The 17748-nt window shown below is 44.9% G+C and overlaps 1 protein-coding gene across 2 annotated transcripts in view; it reads left to right on the top strand.

Annotated features, from left to right (window-relative positions):
- Positions 1-17748, top strand: part of CCNY (cyclin Y) — a 122059-nt gene that overhangs the window by 95103 nt on the left and 9208 nt on the right. The window contains exons 3-7 of one of the 2 annotated variants that reach the window (XM_057731093.1): positions 662-696; positions 7736-7836; positions 13688-13723; positions 17226-17283; positions 17376-17495. In XM_057731093.1, the coding sequence (XP_057587076.1) occupies positions 662-696; positions 7736-7836; positions 13688-13723; positions 17226-17283; positions 17376-17495 (350 nt within the window). Of the gene's footprint in view, positions 1-661; positions 960-7735; positions 7837-13687; positions 13724-17225; positions 17284-17375; positions 17496-17748 lie in introns of both variants that reach the window. The other variant, XM_057731092.1, reaches the window with a different exon arrangement.

Genomic DNA, 17748 nt, shown 5'->3' with positions numbered 1-17748 from the left:
GAAACACTGGGTTCTGGGACACAGAAGGCTGGGTGCAGACCACACTGCACAGACAGCAGCCTGAGAACGGCCTTTCAGAAGGGGTGGTGTTTTTTGCTGTGAGTTTGGCCTCCCTGAGGGAGCAGGATTCTCTGGGCGGCCTCCACAGAAGCCGGCTTTCCTCCCCAGCACCTGCACAGAGAGTAGTTGCTTTCTATGATCAGTAATGCTTCCGGCATACACTGTCCTGTATCTTAATGCTGTTATGGGTGTTGTCGTTACCACATTTCACCCAAGTAGTACACACCTTTATGGGTCTGGTTGGGTGAGAAATAAATAGTCCTGTTATTTGTTGATCATCTTAAATTAGTGGGTGCATGCAAGTTTTATGAGATTTACTAGTTACTGTTTTATTTAGTTATTGGAAAGCTGTTACCCCTCAGTTAACTATGGCTGCAGTGACTTTGTGGGGCGCTGTGGTGTAAGTGGGTTTATGTTTTGCTCTGTTAGCCGAGGTCAGACCTGCATTTGTGCAGGTCTCATTTCTTAGGTAGTAATTGAGCAGCTGGGTACGTTGGTTGGTGGAAGGATGGGACCTTGACCCAGAGGCCCATCCTCCGCAACCTGCAAGAGGTTGGCACGCAGGCAAGTAACGTTTCTGTCGCATCTTTTGTTTTCACAGTGAGAGAAAAACGCAAGAGTCTCTTCATTAACCACGTAAGTGGAGCTGTTCCTTGTGTTCTTCATAATGCCTGTCCAGTGCAGAGAGCTGCCATACTGTGTCTGTGATGGGGAAGTGGTCCGTGCCTCTTGTCCGCATGTGGAAGAATGGGAAGAACGCTGTCGCGCCCTGTTTGATCTGTGACTGGACAGGCATGGCTTGGCCCTTATCCCCGGGGCCAGTGTTTGTCCAGAAGCCCCAGACGCCTGCTGTGCCTGGGAAGATGTGTATGGACCGTGCAGCAGCGGACCCCTCACAGGTGCACAAGAGCACTTTTCACATTCTCGTCCCTCCCTCCCACCCCCTCCCCCGAGTGACTCTTTCTCTCCCAACTCAGTCGATTTTGAATAAGCGAACAATTGTTTTCCTCTCCCTCATTGTTTATAGGTCCAGTAGAGTCTGCAAGTTCTTTAATGCGCTAAGAAGGCATAAACTTGACAACATGTTAATTTTAAAACAATTAAAAAAAAATCCAGCTCTAGTCTTTTGGCCATTCTGAGCAGCGTCTCCCTGCCCTGCTGGCCAGGCATAAAGACACTTGATCTTTCTTGCTTGTGCAGAGGGTACAGCTGGCCTCCCTCCACCCCTGCCCCCGTGGTGACCCCAGCCTGCACCCCCCCCCCCCCAGGACTGTGGCGCCCGGCCACCAGGAGAGTTATAGCCACAACCTCTGTGCCCTCTAAACTTCTGCCCCATGATGAAGTAGGTGTGTTACCAAATAAGCACGCTATCAGCTCTCATATCGAAAACAAGAATGATGTATTTGGCTTCTCAGGATTTCTAGACTGTCCGCTTTTAAGTATTTGTAGCTCTTGAAGTACTTGACACTGAAGCTTTGTGCTAAACAGACTTAAATCCATAATATTGTTTTTTTCTGCCCTTTGAAAATCTGGGCAAAATGTAGCTGGAAAGAAATTCATGGCCAGGCCCTTGCACTCAAGGGCCTCCATGCTCGGCCCGTAGGAGACTGATTCCTCCGTGGAGAGTATCAGTATATATACGTGTGTAAACAGTGTTCTGAGGATCAGAGAGAAGGTCTGTAGTTTTTATCAGATTCTTAAAGCAATTCATGGCCTCTTCCCTGGCCCTCTCAAGTTTTGAAATATCACAGTCAAGCGTCTGTGAAATTACAACCATGTCTTAAGGAAAATATGCTGAAAATTGCCAGGCCTTTTTTTATTTTTTGAAAGCTGTGTAAGCTGGCCATTGAGAGTTGAGAGGTTTGAACCCGTTCTGCAAATCCTCAGTGCGGTTTCTTCACCTGCCAGGCGCACTGGGGCTCTTCCCCCTCGTCATGCCGATGAGGAGAAGGGCGGGGTGGAGCCGGCAGCGGGCCACCTCCGCCGGTCACTGCAGCCCCATCAGAGTGGGCTGGAGGGAGAGGTGGCTCTGAGGGTGGTTTGTGCCCTCCTCGTGCCAGGCCGCACATCCGTCTCACGTGTTCTCAGCACCTCTCGCTCCACGGTGCGCATAGCCCTGCACCTGCCCTGCGCTGTGCACCCTGACTCAGCGCGTCCTCTCACCCCTGCGAGCCCTCCCGCCTCCGACACAGAGCAGAAGCACTGAGTTGTTGGAATGTGCTCAGATGTGCTTATTCCTGTAAAAGAAATCTCTGTGCTGCCTTATGTAACAGATGACCGGGTAACACCACGACCCTGCAGACCGCATTGCAAAGTAGCATTTCAGCTCTGCCCACACTGGGAAAAGCCATCGGAATGTGCTGTTCCCACCAACTGAAAGAGAACGCGAGTGAAATCACCTGCAGCTTCCATTAGGCTAATAAACCAGCCATGCTTTGCAGGTTTTGAAACACTTGGGAGTCATAAATTACAGCACTGAAGACAAATAGTAGTAATAATAATCAGTACAGTCTGTTGAGTGTTTTAGCACATTTGTGCCAGGCTCTGTTCTGATTGGTTTACTGTACTTGATAACCACGCTCGGGAGATACTGTGTATCACACCCATTTTCCAGATGAGGAGAGTGAGGCACAGAGAATCAGTCAGATGAGCAGTGCAGCCAGCGCTGGGGCCCCGGGAAAGTGCTGTGCTTCTCAGATGGTCCCGCCAGGCCCCACCTGGACCGACGTTGTTCAGCTGATTTATCTGGAGTCGGAGAGAACAGTCTTTTCTGAATTTGGGCCCCAACTAAAATTCGTAATTCGTTGTTGAACTCTGGAATGATCGTTATTCTTTGCCCTTATTTATAAAACCTCTTTGTTTTTTGTTTGCTTTATTGTGAGGGATATTGTTTAATTTCTCCTTCAAGTTTCTGAAGAACCTGCTTAGGACATGTTGCTAACATAATCTACGAAGAGGCTGCTATTTAAGAAAAAGCAGTGGCTGTTGGTAAGCCATTTGAGGAGAGGTGAGGGCTGATGGTCATGACAGGGAAGCAGCTGCTGCCTGGTGGGGAGAAGCAAGGGTTTTCTGGCTCCTGGGCAGCAACCGATGGGAGCACTTGAAAGGAGCCGACTTTGGGGACCGTCTCCAGGGAAAGGGTGGTAGAGAAGGAACCCCTGGCTGGAAAAGAGGAGGCCTTTCACTGGCTGAGAATTGCCAACAGAGACTTAAAAAGTAAAAGGTGGCTGCATCTAAAAGAATTATTATAAATTTTAAAACTTTAAACCATTTGAGGAATAAGCCTCTGGAGGTAGGGAGTTAACAGTAAGTTAAACCAGGGCAAATTATATAGATGATTATTCTAATCAGCACCTGTGCTTTAGATGTAGATCAACAGTTACAGGAAAATTTAATATATTACAGTAGAGACAGTTGGGTTTTTTTTCTTTAAGAACTTTCATTGAGATACAATTGACATACAATTGACATACAATAAACTGCATATGTTTAAAGTGTACAATTTGATTTTTTTTCTTATTAGTAATGTATATATGGCAATCCCAATCTTCCAGTTCATTCCCCCCCACCCCTTTCCCCACTTAGTGTCCATATGTTTGTTCTCTACATCTGTGAGACACTTAGGTATTTTAGAAAGGCTTGTGTAAAGGGCTTTAAAGTTTGTAGTTTATTTAAAATTTGCTGATTTTTTAGGTTAGCTACTTTAATGAATCTTTTACTTAAAATGTGAACTGGGTGGCATTGTAGGGCACTTTCCTGAAACTTCGGGGAAACTCATGCCTTTTGCTTTGGCCTAAGTTTTCTATGACATTCTCCTCCCCTTGACAGCATGCCTAAAGTGAACTGGTCATTCTAAGTTAAAGGGGAAAAAAAGAGATTAAAACAGAATGAATCAGGAGTTGAATGGCCAGCCTCCCTTACCCTCAGCAAAACAATTACAGTATTTGTCTTCATATTGAGAAGGTGATAGCTGTAAAAACTCTGAAGGAATAAAGTAACTGGGGAGCACTATTGATCAGGTAAGCAAGTTAGCTGGACTTGGAGCCAAAAGAATGTTATTCAAGCCTTAGATCTGTCACCTGATAAATGGGGCCCTTGAAGAAGCCTTGAAGTCTTAGTTCTCTGATCTCGTAGCATGACTCCCGGTCCTAATTCCCGGTCTACTGGTTCACATGGTAGGCTGAACGGAAGGTGATTTACAAACTGATTTTAGCATCTTCTGAATATGTTGCTGTTATTGCTCATTGGATTTATGGGTAAATGCTGTTTACTTTTCCTAGTTCTGTAGCAAAACTGATGAAAGTCTTTCTGGTGTGTTAGGTATGGATCTAATTTTGTCATTAAGTATGAAGCCATAGAAGTCAAGGAATGAAGCGAGTGTGACCCAGAAACTGAAATTTAAAAAATTTTAAACCTTGATTTTGCCTCTTTCGGGAGATTTGCTCTTAATAGGACACAAATTTATTAAGCACTGGCCCTGCTGGCGTCAGTACAGTATGCTTGGAGGGTGTGAAAGAAGCCTCAGTAAGATTTAAAAACCCAGTAAGATTAAAGAATCCCACTTCTATGTTGAAGTAATTTCAAACTTAAGGAAAGTTGCCACAGTAACCCAGAGTGGAGGCTCTCCACACTTCACAGGAGGAGCCTCAGATGCCCTGGTCCTCACCCCGCTCGTTCACATCACACAAGCAGTGATGACGTGCGGGAGACGCTCCTTTTCTCCTTCTTAATTGTTTTGTCTGGTGGATTGTGTAGAAATAATGCTCCACACACGGAAGCCTTGACACAGCCGAGAAGCGTGTGGGTCTGCGGGCCGCTGAGTGTTCTGGTTGTGTTTCCTCTCTTCTCCGCCTCTCTGTCCCCCTCTCCGCCCTCCCCCCCTTCCTGTCACTCTGGAGGCGGCGCAGCTAAGGTGACAATGGGGTGGCTTCCCTAGAGCCTCCCTCGTTTGCTGGGGAACCGTGTTGTCCCAGGGAGACTCGCAGTGAACTGGTGGGGTGTGGGGAGCCCCCCGCCTGGCGAGGGTGGGGTTGGCTCTCATCTTGGAAAAAGCATCACAGATCTGCCCCTGTCCCCCAGCCCGAGCTGCTCTGCCGGGTTGGGTTAAGGCAGCCGGGACGCTGCTGGAGGGGAGAGCGCAGCGTTCATCTGGCCTCAGCCTGTGACTTCCCGGTCGGTCCAGTCCCTTCGTGGTCCCCTCCCTGCTGAGGCCAGGGGTCCCAGCTGTTCCTCACCTTTTGAGCTCGGTCCTGAGAGGAGCAGGGCCTGCACCAGAAAATCCCTTTAAGAAGCTGATTCTCTTTCCCTCTCCCTTGAGGCGGAGGCTCCCATCCCAGCATCTGTGCTGCAGTCTGTTCTTTTATTTTTTCATTTATCTCCCTTTTATTTTGAAAAATTTCAAAGTTGTAGAACAGTTGTAATAGTAGTACAGAAGGTGCCCACTTACCCTTTACCCACATCCACCCATCTTAAACCAGTGTCGTACCACTTTCCGCTCCTCTCAACATTCCCGTGTTATTTTTTCTGAGGTTTGGGAGTAGGTTGCTTATATCGTGTCCTTTGCCTCCTAATACTCTGCTGTGTGTTCCCTGAGAATGAATATTCTCTGTGTGACCGTAACATTGCTATAAAAATTAAGAATATATCGTTGCCACAGTTCTGTTTAATTAACTGTCTGAAGTCCCGCAGGTTAAGTGGCCCCAGTGTCCTGTGTGGCGTGTGTCTCCCTGCTACCGGCTTCAGTGCAGGCTCACACGCAGCCTTCCATTGGTTTGCCCCTTGGCCTCCTGCAGTCCGGGAAGCTCTCGCCTGTCTCCCACAACATTGGCATTGAGGAATAAAGGGCCAGGTGTGTTTTCAACAGAATGTTTCTCATGTTGGATTTGTCTGAAGGATTCAGGATGCTCCCTGCCCTTCTCAGTGTATCAGATCTGGGACACACAGCATCCTTCTGACTTCACTTCGCAATTCCCATCACATTTTCATCTGGAAATTTGCATCAGAGGAAACAGTGGAAACCTCACAAGAGACAGAAGTCAGTCATTACTGTCCTTTGCTTCATTGTTGGGATTACTCCTGAAGTTCTCTTCTATCTATTCACTAACATACCAACTAATTACTGAATTTTTGTATTAAGCGTATCTGTTGAGCTTTTTTGCTGGTGGTAGATATTCCCCTGGTGGGGAAGATTTGATAAGGACTTTGAACACTTGCCGTCTATATTAGTAACTATTACTAGATTTCGAGTTCTTAGTGTGACTGAAATGTGATTGCTACATGGCCTACAAAAGAGAGACCAAATGGTTTTTAGTGCCTCTGCATTGTCTTAACAAAAATGTTGTGATTACTTTGATAGACGTGAGAAATGCCATGTTAAATTTGCGTTCATGTAACTTGAACTTGACAAGCTTTCCTTGTGCCCTTACCTTACACAGGCACAGAACAGTGTCTGCCTAAGAAGAAAAGCCCAAGAACAAGCCTTATCTTTTGAATTTTCTGACGCTGGTTATTTCCTTCTGACAGTCTCTACCTAAAACCAGCGCTCGGGAGGCTCGTGGTGTTTCGGTGGTGCAGCGCCCTCTGGCTGGGATTTTAGGAACTGTATACCCCAAGTAGTGACTGTTACCATGAGGGGAGATTCTGTTTATAACACTGCCTTCTGTTTCTCAGGCTGTTTTGTATTTCCATAATTTTATTACACAGGAAACCTTATTAAATAGGAAGTAAATGTTGAAGTATTGAACAGGGTATTTGGTTTCTAATGTTCATAAAGCATGGACACTGAGGGCTTCATTGTGGGTGGGCCAGTGAGGTAGGCGGTGCTGTTATCCTTAAGGAATTACTTTTTTAGTTGCTGAAAATGATACTTAGATTATCAGCCATAGCACCAGGCAAGTGGAAACTTGTTTGGATGATTTGATTTTTTTTTTCTAGCATGCTTTGAGCTAGAATTATCCAGATTGATGTCTACTAATTACATATTGCCCACGTAATTGCTGAAAATCTACTTACTATTCAATTAGATGTCATCCGTGTGTAATTTAAATTCTTTTTCCTTTAACAGTATATTTCAGAAGTAGTTCTTGGTTCTGAAGTTCTCCAGAGAGCTCAGAATGTATGTAGCTGTGGGAGAGCCAGGCGTGAGGCTGCCCAGGTGCCCTACCTGAACCTCAGCCGTTGGCTGCATTTTCAAAATCATCAGATAACTCTCACCTCTTTTTGTCTTCACTGCCTGAAATTCAAAATTCGGAGATTCTAAATTAACATTGGATGCATTATCCATGATCCCCAGATCGACTGTACCCCAAGAATAGAGCAAATGGGTGCAGTGGACTCGTGTCTTGATCCTGGTGCCTCAAACCAGAATGCTTCTTGTTTCTCAGTGGTTTTATGGACTCTGCAGCACACCCTTTGACACTTGACTGCAAGAGTGAACTTACTGTTCTGATGGAGGTTGGGGACCAGGAGTGGTGGTGGTGACTTTTCTATGTAGAAGAAAATGGCAATTCATTGTAGGAAGAAGGTGGTTTTTGTACTGTTCTTGCTGGTAATGTTAACATTTCTTGCTAAGACACTTTTCCTCTATAGGCTGGTCTCAAGGTGAAGGGGATGATGTTCCCTGGAAGAATTTTGAGCCCTGTTTAATTGTCCTTGTCTTGTTGCCATTGTTTTTTAGCATCCTCCAGGACAGATAGCAAGGAAATACAGCTCCTGCTCGACTATTTTCCTAGATGATAGCACAGTCAGCCAACCAAACCTCAAGTATACAATTAAATGGTGGGTATACACATTTTTCCTTAACTAATGTCTTTTCTGTTCCTTAACCTGATGGCTCACTGGTTGGTTGTGGGGTCTGGGAGTGGTAAGATTGGGCAGGCGGAGGCCATTGACTATTCAGGAAATCTTTTTAAAAAGTGGTTTTGGGAGTTAAAGTGTGGGGTGTTCAAAATATTTGTGTATATTACTATTTACATAAAAAGACCAAATTTTTCAGTGATTTTAAATGTAGGTTAAAGCATATTTTTTATTTTTGTGCATACTTTCCACCTTCACCACTTTTTATTGAAGCCATCCCGACATAACTCTGCTAGCATTTTACCTTCAGAATGTGATGGTTCCCATGTTGACTCGAGGCTGCAGGAGAAAGCAGGCCTGGCACCGTGGAAGTGTGCTTGTCTGCAGCAGGGAGAGTAGGCTTCTGACCTTGGCTCTCTCCCCAGCAGGGAGAGTGGGGGTGAGACCCTTCGCTTTGGGCTCTTACTGTAAAATGGGGCTTAAGGGAGGAAGGTGGAGGGATCTTTGGATAAAATCTTTTCCCTTTGTGGCTTCAGTTCCCTTATTTTAAAGTGGGAGGTGGGAGGGATGGAACGCTGGTTTTTCCTGAGATATTCCTGCTAGCATTGTGCAGCAGGCCTTGATAGAGGTGCTGGGGTCTGTGGTCTTCCGCTCAACTATGAAAAACCTGGGATATTTTGCCTCTGTGTTCAATTTAAGAAGAGTCCACATTTAACAGCAGTCCGTGTTAGTCTGTGCAGTGAGTATGCGCATTTCTAAGTAAGACACCTTCTTCTGTTCCGGTGGACCAGGCTTCCAGGCTGCGAAGCCCTGTCCCGCATGTGCCCACACATGACAGTCAGGCCTGCCAGGCAGTGGGGACATTGCCCCCTCCAGGGGGAAGGTGGGAGGTGGGGCTGCCTGGAGGGGTGCATGTTTCTAAGATCTAAAGGGGAATGTAGCTTCTTCCCCTCGTTACGTTGGTGGTTGAGGGCGTGGTGGTGACCGGTTGGCATCACCCCACAGTGGGTGCTCACAGCTGGGAGACCACAAGCTCCCTTGCTCCACTGTGCTGCCCTTGACGGAGCCGCTCCACCCTGGGGCGGGCTCTGTGCGGGGGGACTGGGAAGTGCAGCACTTCTGGGAGGTGCTGGGTGGAGCGAGAGCGTGGAGACCTGGTCGCTGGCACCTGCTGGAGCCCAAGAGCCCACCCTCCCTGGGGTCTGGAACCCTCCCTCCAGGGCCGGGGGGCACTGCGAGTGTCCAGGGCGTCCGACGCTGTTGGTCAGCATTTGCCCTGGGGATGACTTTACACTGCCACTGGTTGTCACACACACACTCAGGGGCCCAGTGGGAAGTCTGGGTGACAATTTGATATTTTGGTGTCGAGTCTGGGAGCTACAAGCTCCAACGTCACAAGTGTGGCCTATGAATCAGTGGTTCCAGCTGGTCTGCACCCGCGAGGCCCCGGGGCTTAGAGCCTGGCTGAGGTGTGACGTCTGGCCCCACAGGTGCGGGAGTTGGAATGTTAACCCCTCCAGGAGATTCTCATAGGCAGCCATGGCTGAGAACCCCTGGTGTCAGTGGACAACTGCCTTTGAGTTCCCTTAAAAGCTTAACCGGTGGTTAATACTGGGAGGAAAACCACAGCTGGGCTGGTGACGATGGCTGAGTGTGGAGAGGAAGTGTCCAGTGTGGACACTGTGGCTTCCCTGGTCCGGAGGACGCTGCCTCCACACCACCCAGATTTGAGATGCCTTCAGTCAGTAGCTTATTTGTTTTAAAATGTGCCCTGTTTTTAAAAATGTCCATTTTGGACCTGGGAGCTAGGCAGGGTGGACCCTAATTGTAGCAATACCATCAGAATCCTTGCCTGTAAATCCCTGTATGTCACACGTGACCTGGTGATGGTCATTTTGAGGTGTTAGCTGGCCTTGGCGACTTCAGCCAGGGCCTTTGACGGCATGAGGGGAACAAGTGAAGGGCAGGGAGGTGCGAAGCCTGAAGCCCGAATGCCCTCCTGTTCTAAAACTCTGCCTCACCTTACCTTGCACCTGCTAAGACCTTGTGAGCTCCTCCTCCAAGACATTAACAGTGATACAAACTCATGAATCAGTAGTTCAGCTTCCTGTGGGCAGAGTTCGTGGGCTGAACTCACCTCCTGATAACCATGTAGGACCTTTGAGAAAGTGCTCTGGGTTCTAACAGTTACTTTCTAAGCTAATTTTAGAAGAAAACCCTTCTGGGGAGTACCCTGGTGGCTCAGTGGTTAGGATTATTGGCGTTCACCGCCATGGCCTGGGTTCAGTCCCTGGTCCGGAAGCTGAGATCCCACAAGTCGCGCCATGTGGCCAGGAAAAAAAAAAAAAGGTAACAAAAGAACCAAATGGAAATCCAGGAGTTGAAAAGTGCTGTGAAATAAAATTCATGTTAAAAGAAAGAAAGAAAGAAAACCCTTCTGTAAATTGAGGATTTCGAAAAGGAACAACATATTTACAGATTCTGGTTAGGGAATGAGTAGAGGGTTGAGTGCAACTCTGACAGCCAAAGAGAAGCAGCGGAAGCGGGACACGTTCGGGCAGGGTTCCATGCTCATTTTCTTCACGGGCTTGGTGCCTGCTCTGAGAACTTGTTTACCCGTCGTTCTCCTGAAGGCCAGTCGCTGTGGTGTGAATTGAGTGTGCCTGCCCCCCGCGCATGTGCAACCGACCCAGGGCCCGAGTCGTGCGTGAGCACAGGGCCGGTGCTCAGAGGCCGGGTGGAGGGCGGCGAGAGCCATTCGCAGCTCCCCCCGTCCACGGTGCCCGGCCTGGGGGTCAGAGAGCAGCTTCGCACACCTGCCGGAACCCGGCCCCTCTGACTTAGCTCTAGGTAAGAAGCGCGGCGAGGGCAGCGCCCGCCGTCAGGAATGTGTTGTTTTCCTGGGCAAGGAAGTAGCATTTCTTCCTTCCCGGCTCCCCTGCCCTCCTGGCTCTGCAGCAGAGCCAGCTGAGCCATCCCTCTGGTCAGCCTGTCCCGGGTGACATCCCCATTTTCTGAGGACGTGGCAGACGGACCAGGCCTCCAAAGCTGGGCCTTGGGAGTGAAGTCTGAAGCCTGACATTGATTCCGTTTTCAGCTGACTGGTCTTTGCAGTCACTTCTTTCGTGATGACCAGCTGCACTAGCCCATGGAGCTGCAGCACACATGCATCCTCAGCTTGGTCGTCTCTCTTTCCCGGGTGTGACCTGAGCGGACACTGGCCTACAGAGCGATCCTGTGTTTCATGGAGGCCTGAGTTGTGATAACGTCCAAGCTTGCTTTCAGCTCTGGACGTTTGGATGGTAACCCTCGGGGCCCTGAAGAACGTCACTCCATCTACAGAAGCCGGAAGACCTCTTGAGGTGGAATTATTTATAGGGCAGCAACGATAATAATAACAGCTTTAGTTTTAGAACTTTATATTTGAGGTCATGCTTTCATATACTTCATTTGATTGTAATGACCACTCTGTGATGTGGGTTGAATTGTCCTAATCTTATAGATGGAGAAGTGAAGGCTCTGAGAGGTGGATGAACGCTCCTTGATGAAGGAGCCAGGTTTTGAACCCAGCTGGTCTGACTTCAGCCCAGTGATGTTTTTCCTGTGACGGGCTCCCTCACAGGGCAAGCAGGGACCATATTTTTCTCAATCAAAACAATTAAAGTAATCACTGTACCAAACCCAATCATATGAGACATTCAATTTAATCATCACAGCAGGACTCTTAAATGAATAAAACAGTAATTTCTTCCTTTTTTCCAGAGGCAGCATTATAGAATGAAAGGGTACAAAACCATTATACAAATCAGAAATCCTGACATCTAGTGTTTCTACCTAAATTTTCTCATTTATAAAATAGAATTGATAATATTTATTATTTTCCCATTGCAGGGCTTTTAAGGTACGTGAAGGCACTTTGAAAACTGTACCATTATTTTTTAAAACTTCTGAAGTCCCTTCACTCCACTTACAATTCCTTCTTCAGCTCAGGTGCTTTTCAAGATGTTAGGAGGAAGAGAATATGTTACATTTGCTCAGAGGTACTTTTAACATTTAGCTGAAACCACTTTAGTTAATAGATCTGGGAAGAGATTTGGAAGACCATGTTCTCTTTTGCTAGAGTGAGATGAGCTATTGTCGTGTTAAGTCGTGGGTGAACATCTGAGCTACGTGGGATCCAGGGTGCGTGTCCAGGTCTCTATGTGGGTGCCTCAGGGTGAGCTGAGATGTTTGGGACTGAGCCCTCTACCTCCATGTTGGTGCCCTGGATGGCGGTTTCTTTGCTCTGAGACCCAAAACACAATCTGATGCAGCCAGTTAGCTATGTTCTTAGAAGCTTAAAAAATAAATTTTGGCCTCCTCAATAAATTTTACAGTAAAATAAAAATTGTGGAAGGATCTAGACAAGTTACAAAAGAGGAAATTTTAAAAATTGGGCAATCAACACGAATAACGCTGCCAACTTGATAGGTAATTAAAGAAACTTGAATTGAAAACAGGTACCCTTTTTAACTGATCCAGTTGGAGAACATTTTTTCAAAACAGTGAAGGTGAGTGTTGGTGAGGATGAGGTGAAACAGACACTGGAGGGGAAGTACACTGGTACAGCTTTTCTGCAAAGATGTCGGGAGGTATATGTGGGGAGCCTTACAATTATTAATGACCTTAGAGCAAGTAATTCCAACTAGAGGAATTTTTTTTAGGCTCTTTTTTGGAATGTAATTGCTTTACACTCTTGTACCAGCTTTTGAGGTACACCAAAGTGAATCAGCTGTATTTATACATATATCCCCATGTCTCCTCCCTCCCGCTCTCCCGAGGATGTTTCCTTATGCAAATAATATAGTCATAGGTCACAGAAATATGTCTGTAGGGATATTCATTATGGTGTTAATCATAATTGCAAAGTATTAAAAACAACTTAAATGTTCAATAGTAGGGGAATGGTTAATTATTCAAAAATGTGATGGAATATAGTCAACTGTTTAAAGTCATGTTTTTAATAACGTTAATAGTAAGAAAAATGTTAATGAGGATAGAAGTGAGATGCCAGCCTCTTTGCTTACACGTATAATTTATAGGAAGATAGAGATGGATACCTCTGTATCTCAAGCTGATGGTAATCATCGGGCAGAGGGATTATTTTTCTGTATACTTTCTTTATCTTCCAAGAAGTTCTACAGTCTGAGTATAACACATTTTATAATCAGAAAAACATTACTTGAAGAAAATTCAGGGGAGGTGAATGTCTTCATTAAATTCAGATCTTTTTAAATATAAAGTAAAAGTTTAAGATATTAAAATGTAAGGTATTACAAATAAGAGTTATGGTACTATTTCAGCAAACAAATGGATAAGTTAGACAGATTGTCAAGAGGTTATTGATTTAAGAGAAAAAACGGCAAACCACTGTGGGTAATATTCATATTTTTCTGGTAGTTATAAAGAAACCACTAATTTTCTAAAATAGCAGGTGCTGAGTTGGAGGCTTCTAAAGGTGTTTAATTTCACCACCTATTTTTTACATAGTGCCTGTATTTAAAAGTGAGGAAAGCTTAACATTTCAGATAGAAAGAGAAATTTGTTTCTGAATATCACTTGTAGTTTTGTTGTTTCTGGAAAAGATTTAATAATTGCTGGGGATAAGTACCTGATTGATTTACTTTGAAGAGTGCATTTTCTTAATCAGCATTCTGAATTAAGTGGGGCTGTTCAGATGGATCATGTTACTTTTACTTAAATTTTAAGTATTTATGGTCAGACTGATGCCAAATAATATATAACATCTTGAATATGCTTATAAAACATTGAATTCCTGCATTTTATTTTACAGTGTAGCTCTCGCAATATATTACCACATCAAAAACAGGTATGTGGATTTTGATTAATTTTGTGCTAAAAAAAATTACACATTATCTACTGTTATGTTTTTCCTATTATGTTCTGGCTGCCTGCCTCAGCCTTTGAGTTTTGTATGCTTACCACATTTTCATAGAATCTCTAAAGTCAGTGTAATTTAGCCACACTTCCCAGGTAAGTGCTGAACTGCTTCTAGTCAGAGGAAACCAAATGAAGCCAGCAAAAGAGAACAGAGTTTCTTGACAATGTTCAGCCTCCTTTTGACTTTATTTTCTGTATAATTTGCTTAAACATTCTGTCTTTTATAAAATATTTTAACAATTTTCTGTGTGCAGCTTTAACATGAAAAAGTGTTTATAGCTTCAATTCAGTAGAAAAAGTTTTGGTGTAAATTTAGTCATAAACTATTTTAATGTAATAGAAATTCTGTCTCTGATAGAAGTCTGGAGATAGTTCAGTTAATTTTAAAAGTCAATTAAGGATTCCTAGGTGGCGCAGTGGTTAAGAATCCGCCTGCTAATGCAGGGGACATGGGTTCGAGCCCTGCTTCAGGAAGATCCCACATGCTGCGGAACAGCTAAGTTCACGCGCCACAACTGCTGAATCCAGCAAGAGAAGCCACTTCAATGAGGAGCCCATGCACCACAATGAAGGGTAGCCCCTGCCCACCACAACTAGAGAAAGCCTGTGTGTAGCAACCAAGACCCAACACAGCCAATAAATAAATAAATAAATTTATTTAAAAAATAAAAATTAAATTGTCAAAACAGAGAATCATAGAAAAATCATTTAAAAATTTACCTTAAACATTTTAATTCAACATAAATGTGTAAAAAAGTATACTCATTTGCCAGTTTTATGCAGCATCAAGGCTTCTGCTTTGAGCATGGGGCATTGGTTACTGAAGTGCCACACCTGTTTTGTGTGTTTTTGTTTGTTTTTGTCTTTGTAATCAATAGCGAGAAAAAATGTGACATTTGCAAAACAATGAGTGTAGAATCTGTCAGGTTTTGACCACACCTGATCTACAGCAAACTTATTTTTAGTGATTTCCTTTCACTGGGTCTTTCCGAACAAAGCCACTCTCATTGCAGTCCTATTTCACTGATTAATGTGACATTTACATTTGTTATATAAGTATAGTAACAAGTACAACTAGTGTGAACCCGATCTGGGAACCAGGAAAGCCACCTTCAGCTTAGTGTGGGTCTCAGTGGTAGGGGCCACATCCCTTCAGTCTGTTTTACCAAGGGGACAAGGGAGAGATGTGACAAGCAATGAAGTAGAGGTTAGATGGCAGAGTTTGTAGTGAACAGGTTGTGGGAAAACACAAATACTGGAAGCAAACACCCAGAAAGGTATTCCCTGTAATGACCTTTCTCTATAATGTAACTGTGATTCGTGGTTCATTGTGGTGCTTGAGAATTTCGGATTTATGAACTTACAAAACGTAGGAGGTTGGAACTTCACACCTTGGCCAGAATAACTTAGTGAGAGTGCAGATTTTTCTTACTGCTTATTTCTGTGATAGTAGCTCACACTTTTTCAACATTTAAGTCCTAACGAGCAATGTCATGCCATTAGTGAAACTCAGATACGTTCTTAAGCCAGTTTTGTGTTAGCATTTCTGATTCTCAGTGCTTGGAGTCTTACGGACCTCACAGTTAATTTAGAGCCATAGCCGTTCATAATAAGACCCAACTGTATTAAGTGCTTACTCTGGCCACCTGGTCAGCTCTGTACATGCCTCCTCTCATTTAATTTTTTATAATAACTCCATGAGGTGATTCTTTTTTTTAAGAATTTTATTGAGATATAATTGACACATGAGGTGATTCTGATATTGTCTCCATTTTACAGATAAAGAAACTGAGACACAGAGAGATTTTAAATAATGTGCCTAAGGATACACAGCTAATAAATTGGGGAATTGGGACTTGAACCCAAGCAATATACCGCTGAGACTTTTAATCCTACGTTCTGCTGGGTTAATGGGGATAAATTGGGCCAGAAGTAAGTGAGTGGAAGCGGAGAGAGTCCAACTGAAAAGTCAGGATGTGAAAACAAGCGTGATTAATATACAGATTGGAGCGAGAAGGTGTTTTGAGAAGAGGTGTCTGCAGACTCTCCGATAAGTCAACCTCGGGAGCTGGTGATAGATCCCTTAGCTTGATAGAGACGGTGCTGAGATTCATAGCTTTTAATGGAAGTGAAAGCAAAATCCACTTCCCAGAGGAGTCATTTTAGCTTAAATTCCGAATCTTCACTTACATCTCTGAACCTACATTTTGATTTTTAAAATTACTTGTGAAAGTTTCTCGAGAGTACTGAATGACGTTTCCTGGGCTCTCATTCCTCAGGAGGACTGAACAGGGCTGAACAGCCCAAGGAGGTGGGGGGTCCCTCTCTTGCCTCCTTGAGTACCTGGCAGAGGCAGTTAGCGAGAGAGGGACCCCAATTCCTCAGCGCCAGGCGCGCTTTATGTTTCCAGAACCCACTCTCCAGTCCTGACCACTGAAGCTTGCTTTCACTCAGGTTCATCTAAATCTTTGCTGTGTGTGCTTCTGCAGGCTAGTGAAAACAGCACAGGTGTAGATGCCCAGAACTTTAAAAACAGTTCCTATTGTGCAAATACAGTGATGAAAGCTGAGCTGTTACGCCAAGCTCTTTCTTTTTTATTTTTATGCAGACAGTAAGTTCATGGAGCAGAGCCTGTAGTGTTTGCCACAGCGGGTGCGTGTCGGACAGATCGGCACACAGCCTTCTGATACTCGCACACCTAATTGACGCTGGAAAATTACACGCTATTACCAAAGCAGTGGTTTCCAAATTTGGTTTTTAAAGAAAAAGAATTTAGGCCAAACTCAAATGACATAAAACAGATGGAAGTAGAGTTGTCACTTAGGGGGGTATGAACAGCCCCCCAGAACCCAGCACCCCCACTGAACTCACAGGGAAAGCCGCCACTTTAAATGGGTCTGTGCAGATACCAGCTTGGTAACAACCAGTTAGACTTTTCTACATGTTCCCTTTTGTTTTTCAGTATCCGGTTGTGAAACTCCTCATTAGTGAAGTTAAGCTGCATGTTCTGAAAATTTCAAGCTAATCTCCAGGACACGCTGAGTGTTCATTGTTACCCTCAGACTTCTTTCTTGTCGACCACAATGCAGTGGTGGTTTAAACAGATGCATCAGCCATTCTCCAGAAACAGGATGTTAAAGAAATGTAGATTTGGTTCATCTGAAAACTCAGGAAATGAAAATCTAGATTTTTTTTCACCTAAGTTAATTAAACTAAATGTGGTTCATAACCTTTATTTCTTGGACTGTTAAAAAATTATTATTATCCCCTAGAAAAACAAATTATAATTCATGAATAATCAATAGCATCTCTTAACAGGACTGCCTCTGTTTCTTGAAATAACAGTTAAATCAAAATATATTTTTGTTTCATTTTGACTGGCACTCATTCCTGCAGAAGGTAAACTCCGTTTTCTTGTTATTTCCCCCCAGGGACCCAGATGGAAGGATGCTCTTGGATATTTTCGATGAGAACCTTCACCCTCTTTCGGTAACCCTCTCCCCGGGTCTCAGGGTGTTGTCCCGATGTGTCTCTGTTGCTCTTGTCGGGCGGCCAGTCATTGAGAATATCTCCTCCCCCAGAAATCCGAAGTGCCACCAGATTACGACAAACACAACCCAGAGCAGAAGCAGATTTACCGCTTTGTTCGGACACTGTTCAGCGCCGCCCAGCTGACTGCGGAGTGTGCCATTGTCACCCTGGTGAGTGCCCGCGGGGACGTTGCAGAGTGGCGCGTGGGCAGGAGTGTCCAGCACGGCCCTGGGAACCACAGCCACTTCAGGGTTGTCTTTTGTCTGGGAGAATAGTGACTGGGTCTCCTAAAAGAAGGCGAGTGGTCTGCTCCGCAGTCCCCACCTAAAGCCCGCCATCAGATCACACTCAGAAGCAGGAAAGCTGAAATGCTATGAGCAGGTAAGTGAAACATGGGGCTCAGGGGCCCTCGTGAGTGTCCGG

Source organism: Hippopotamus amphibius, chromosome 4, assembly GCF_030028045.1.
Source record: "Hippopotamus amphibius kiboko isolate mHipAmp2 chromosome 4, mHipAmp2.hap2, whole genome shotgun sequence".
Lineage (NCBI taxonomy): Eukaryota > Metazoa > Chordata > Mammalia > Artiodactyla > Hippopotamidae > Hippopotamus > Hippopotamus amphibius.
Note: the sequence above shows the minus strand (reverse complement) of the source record. Positions and strands in the feature narration are given on the sequence as shown.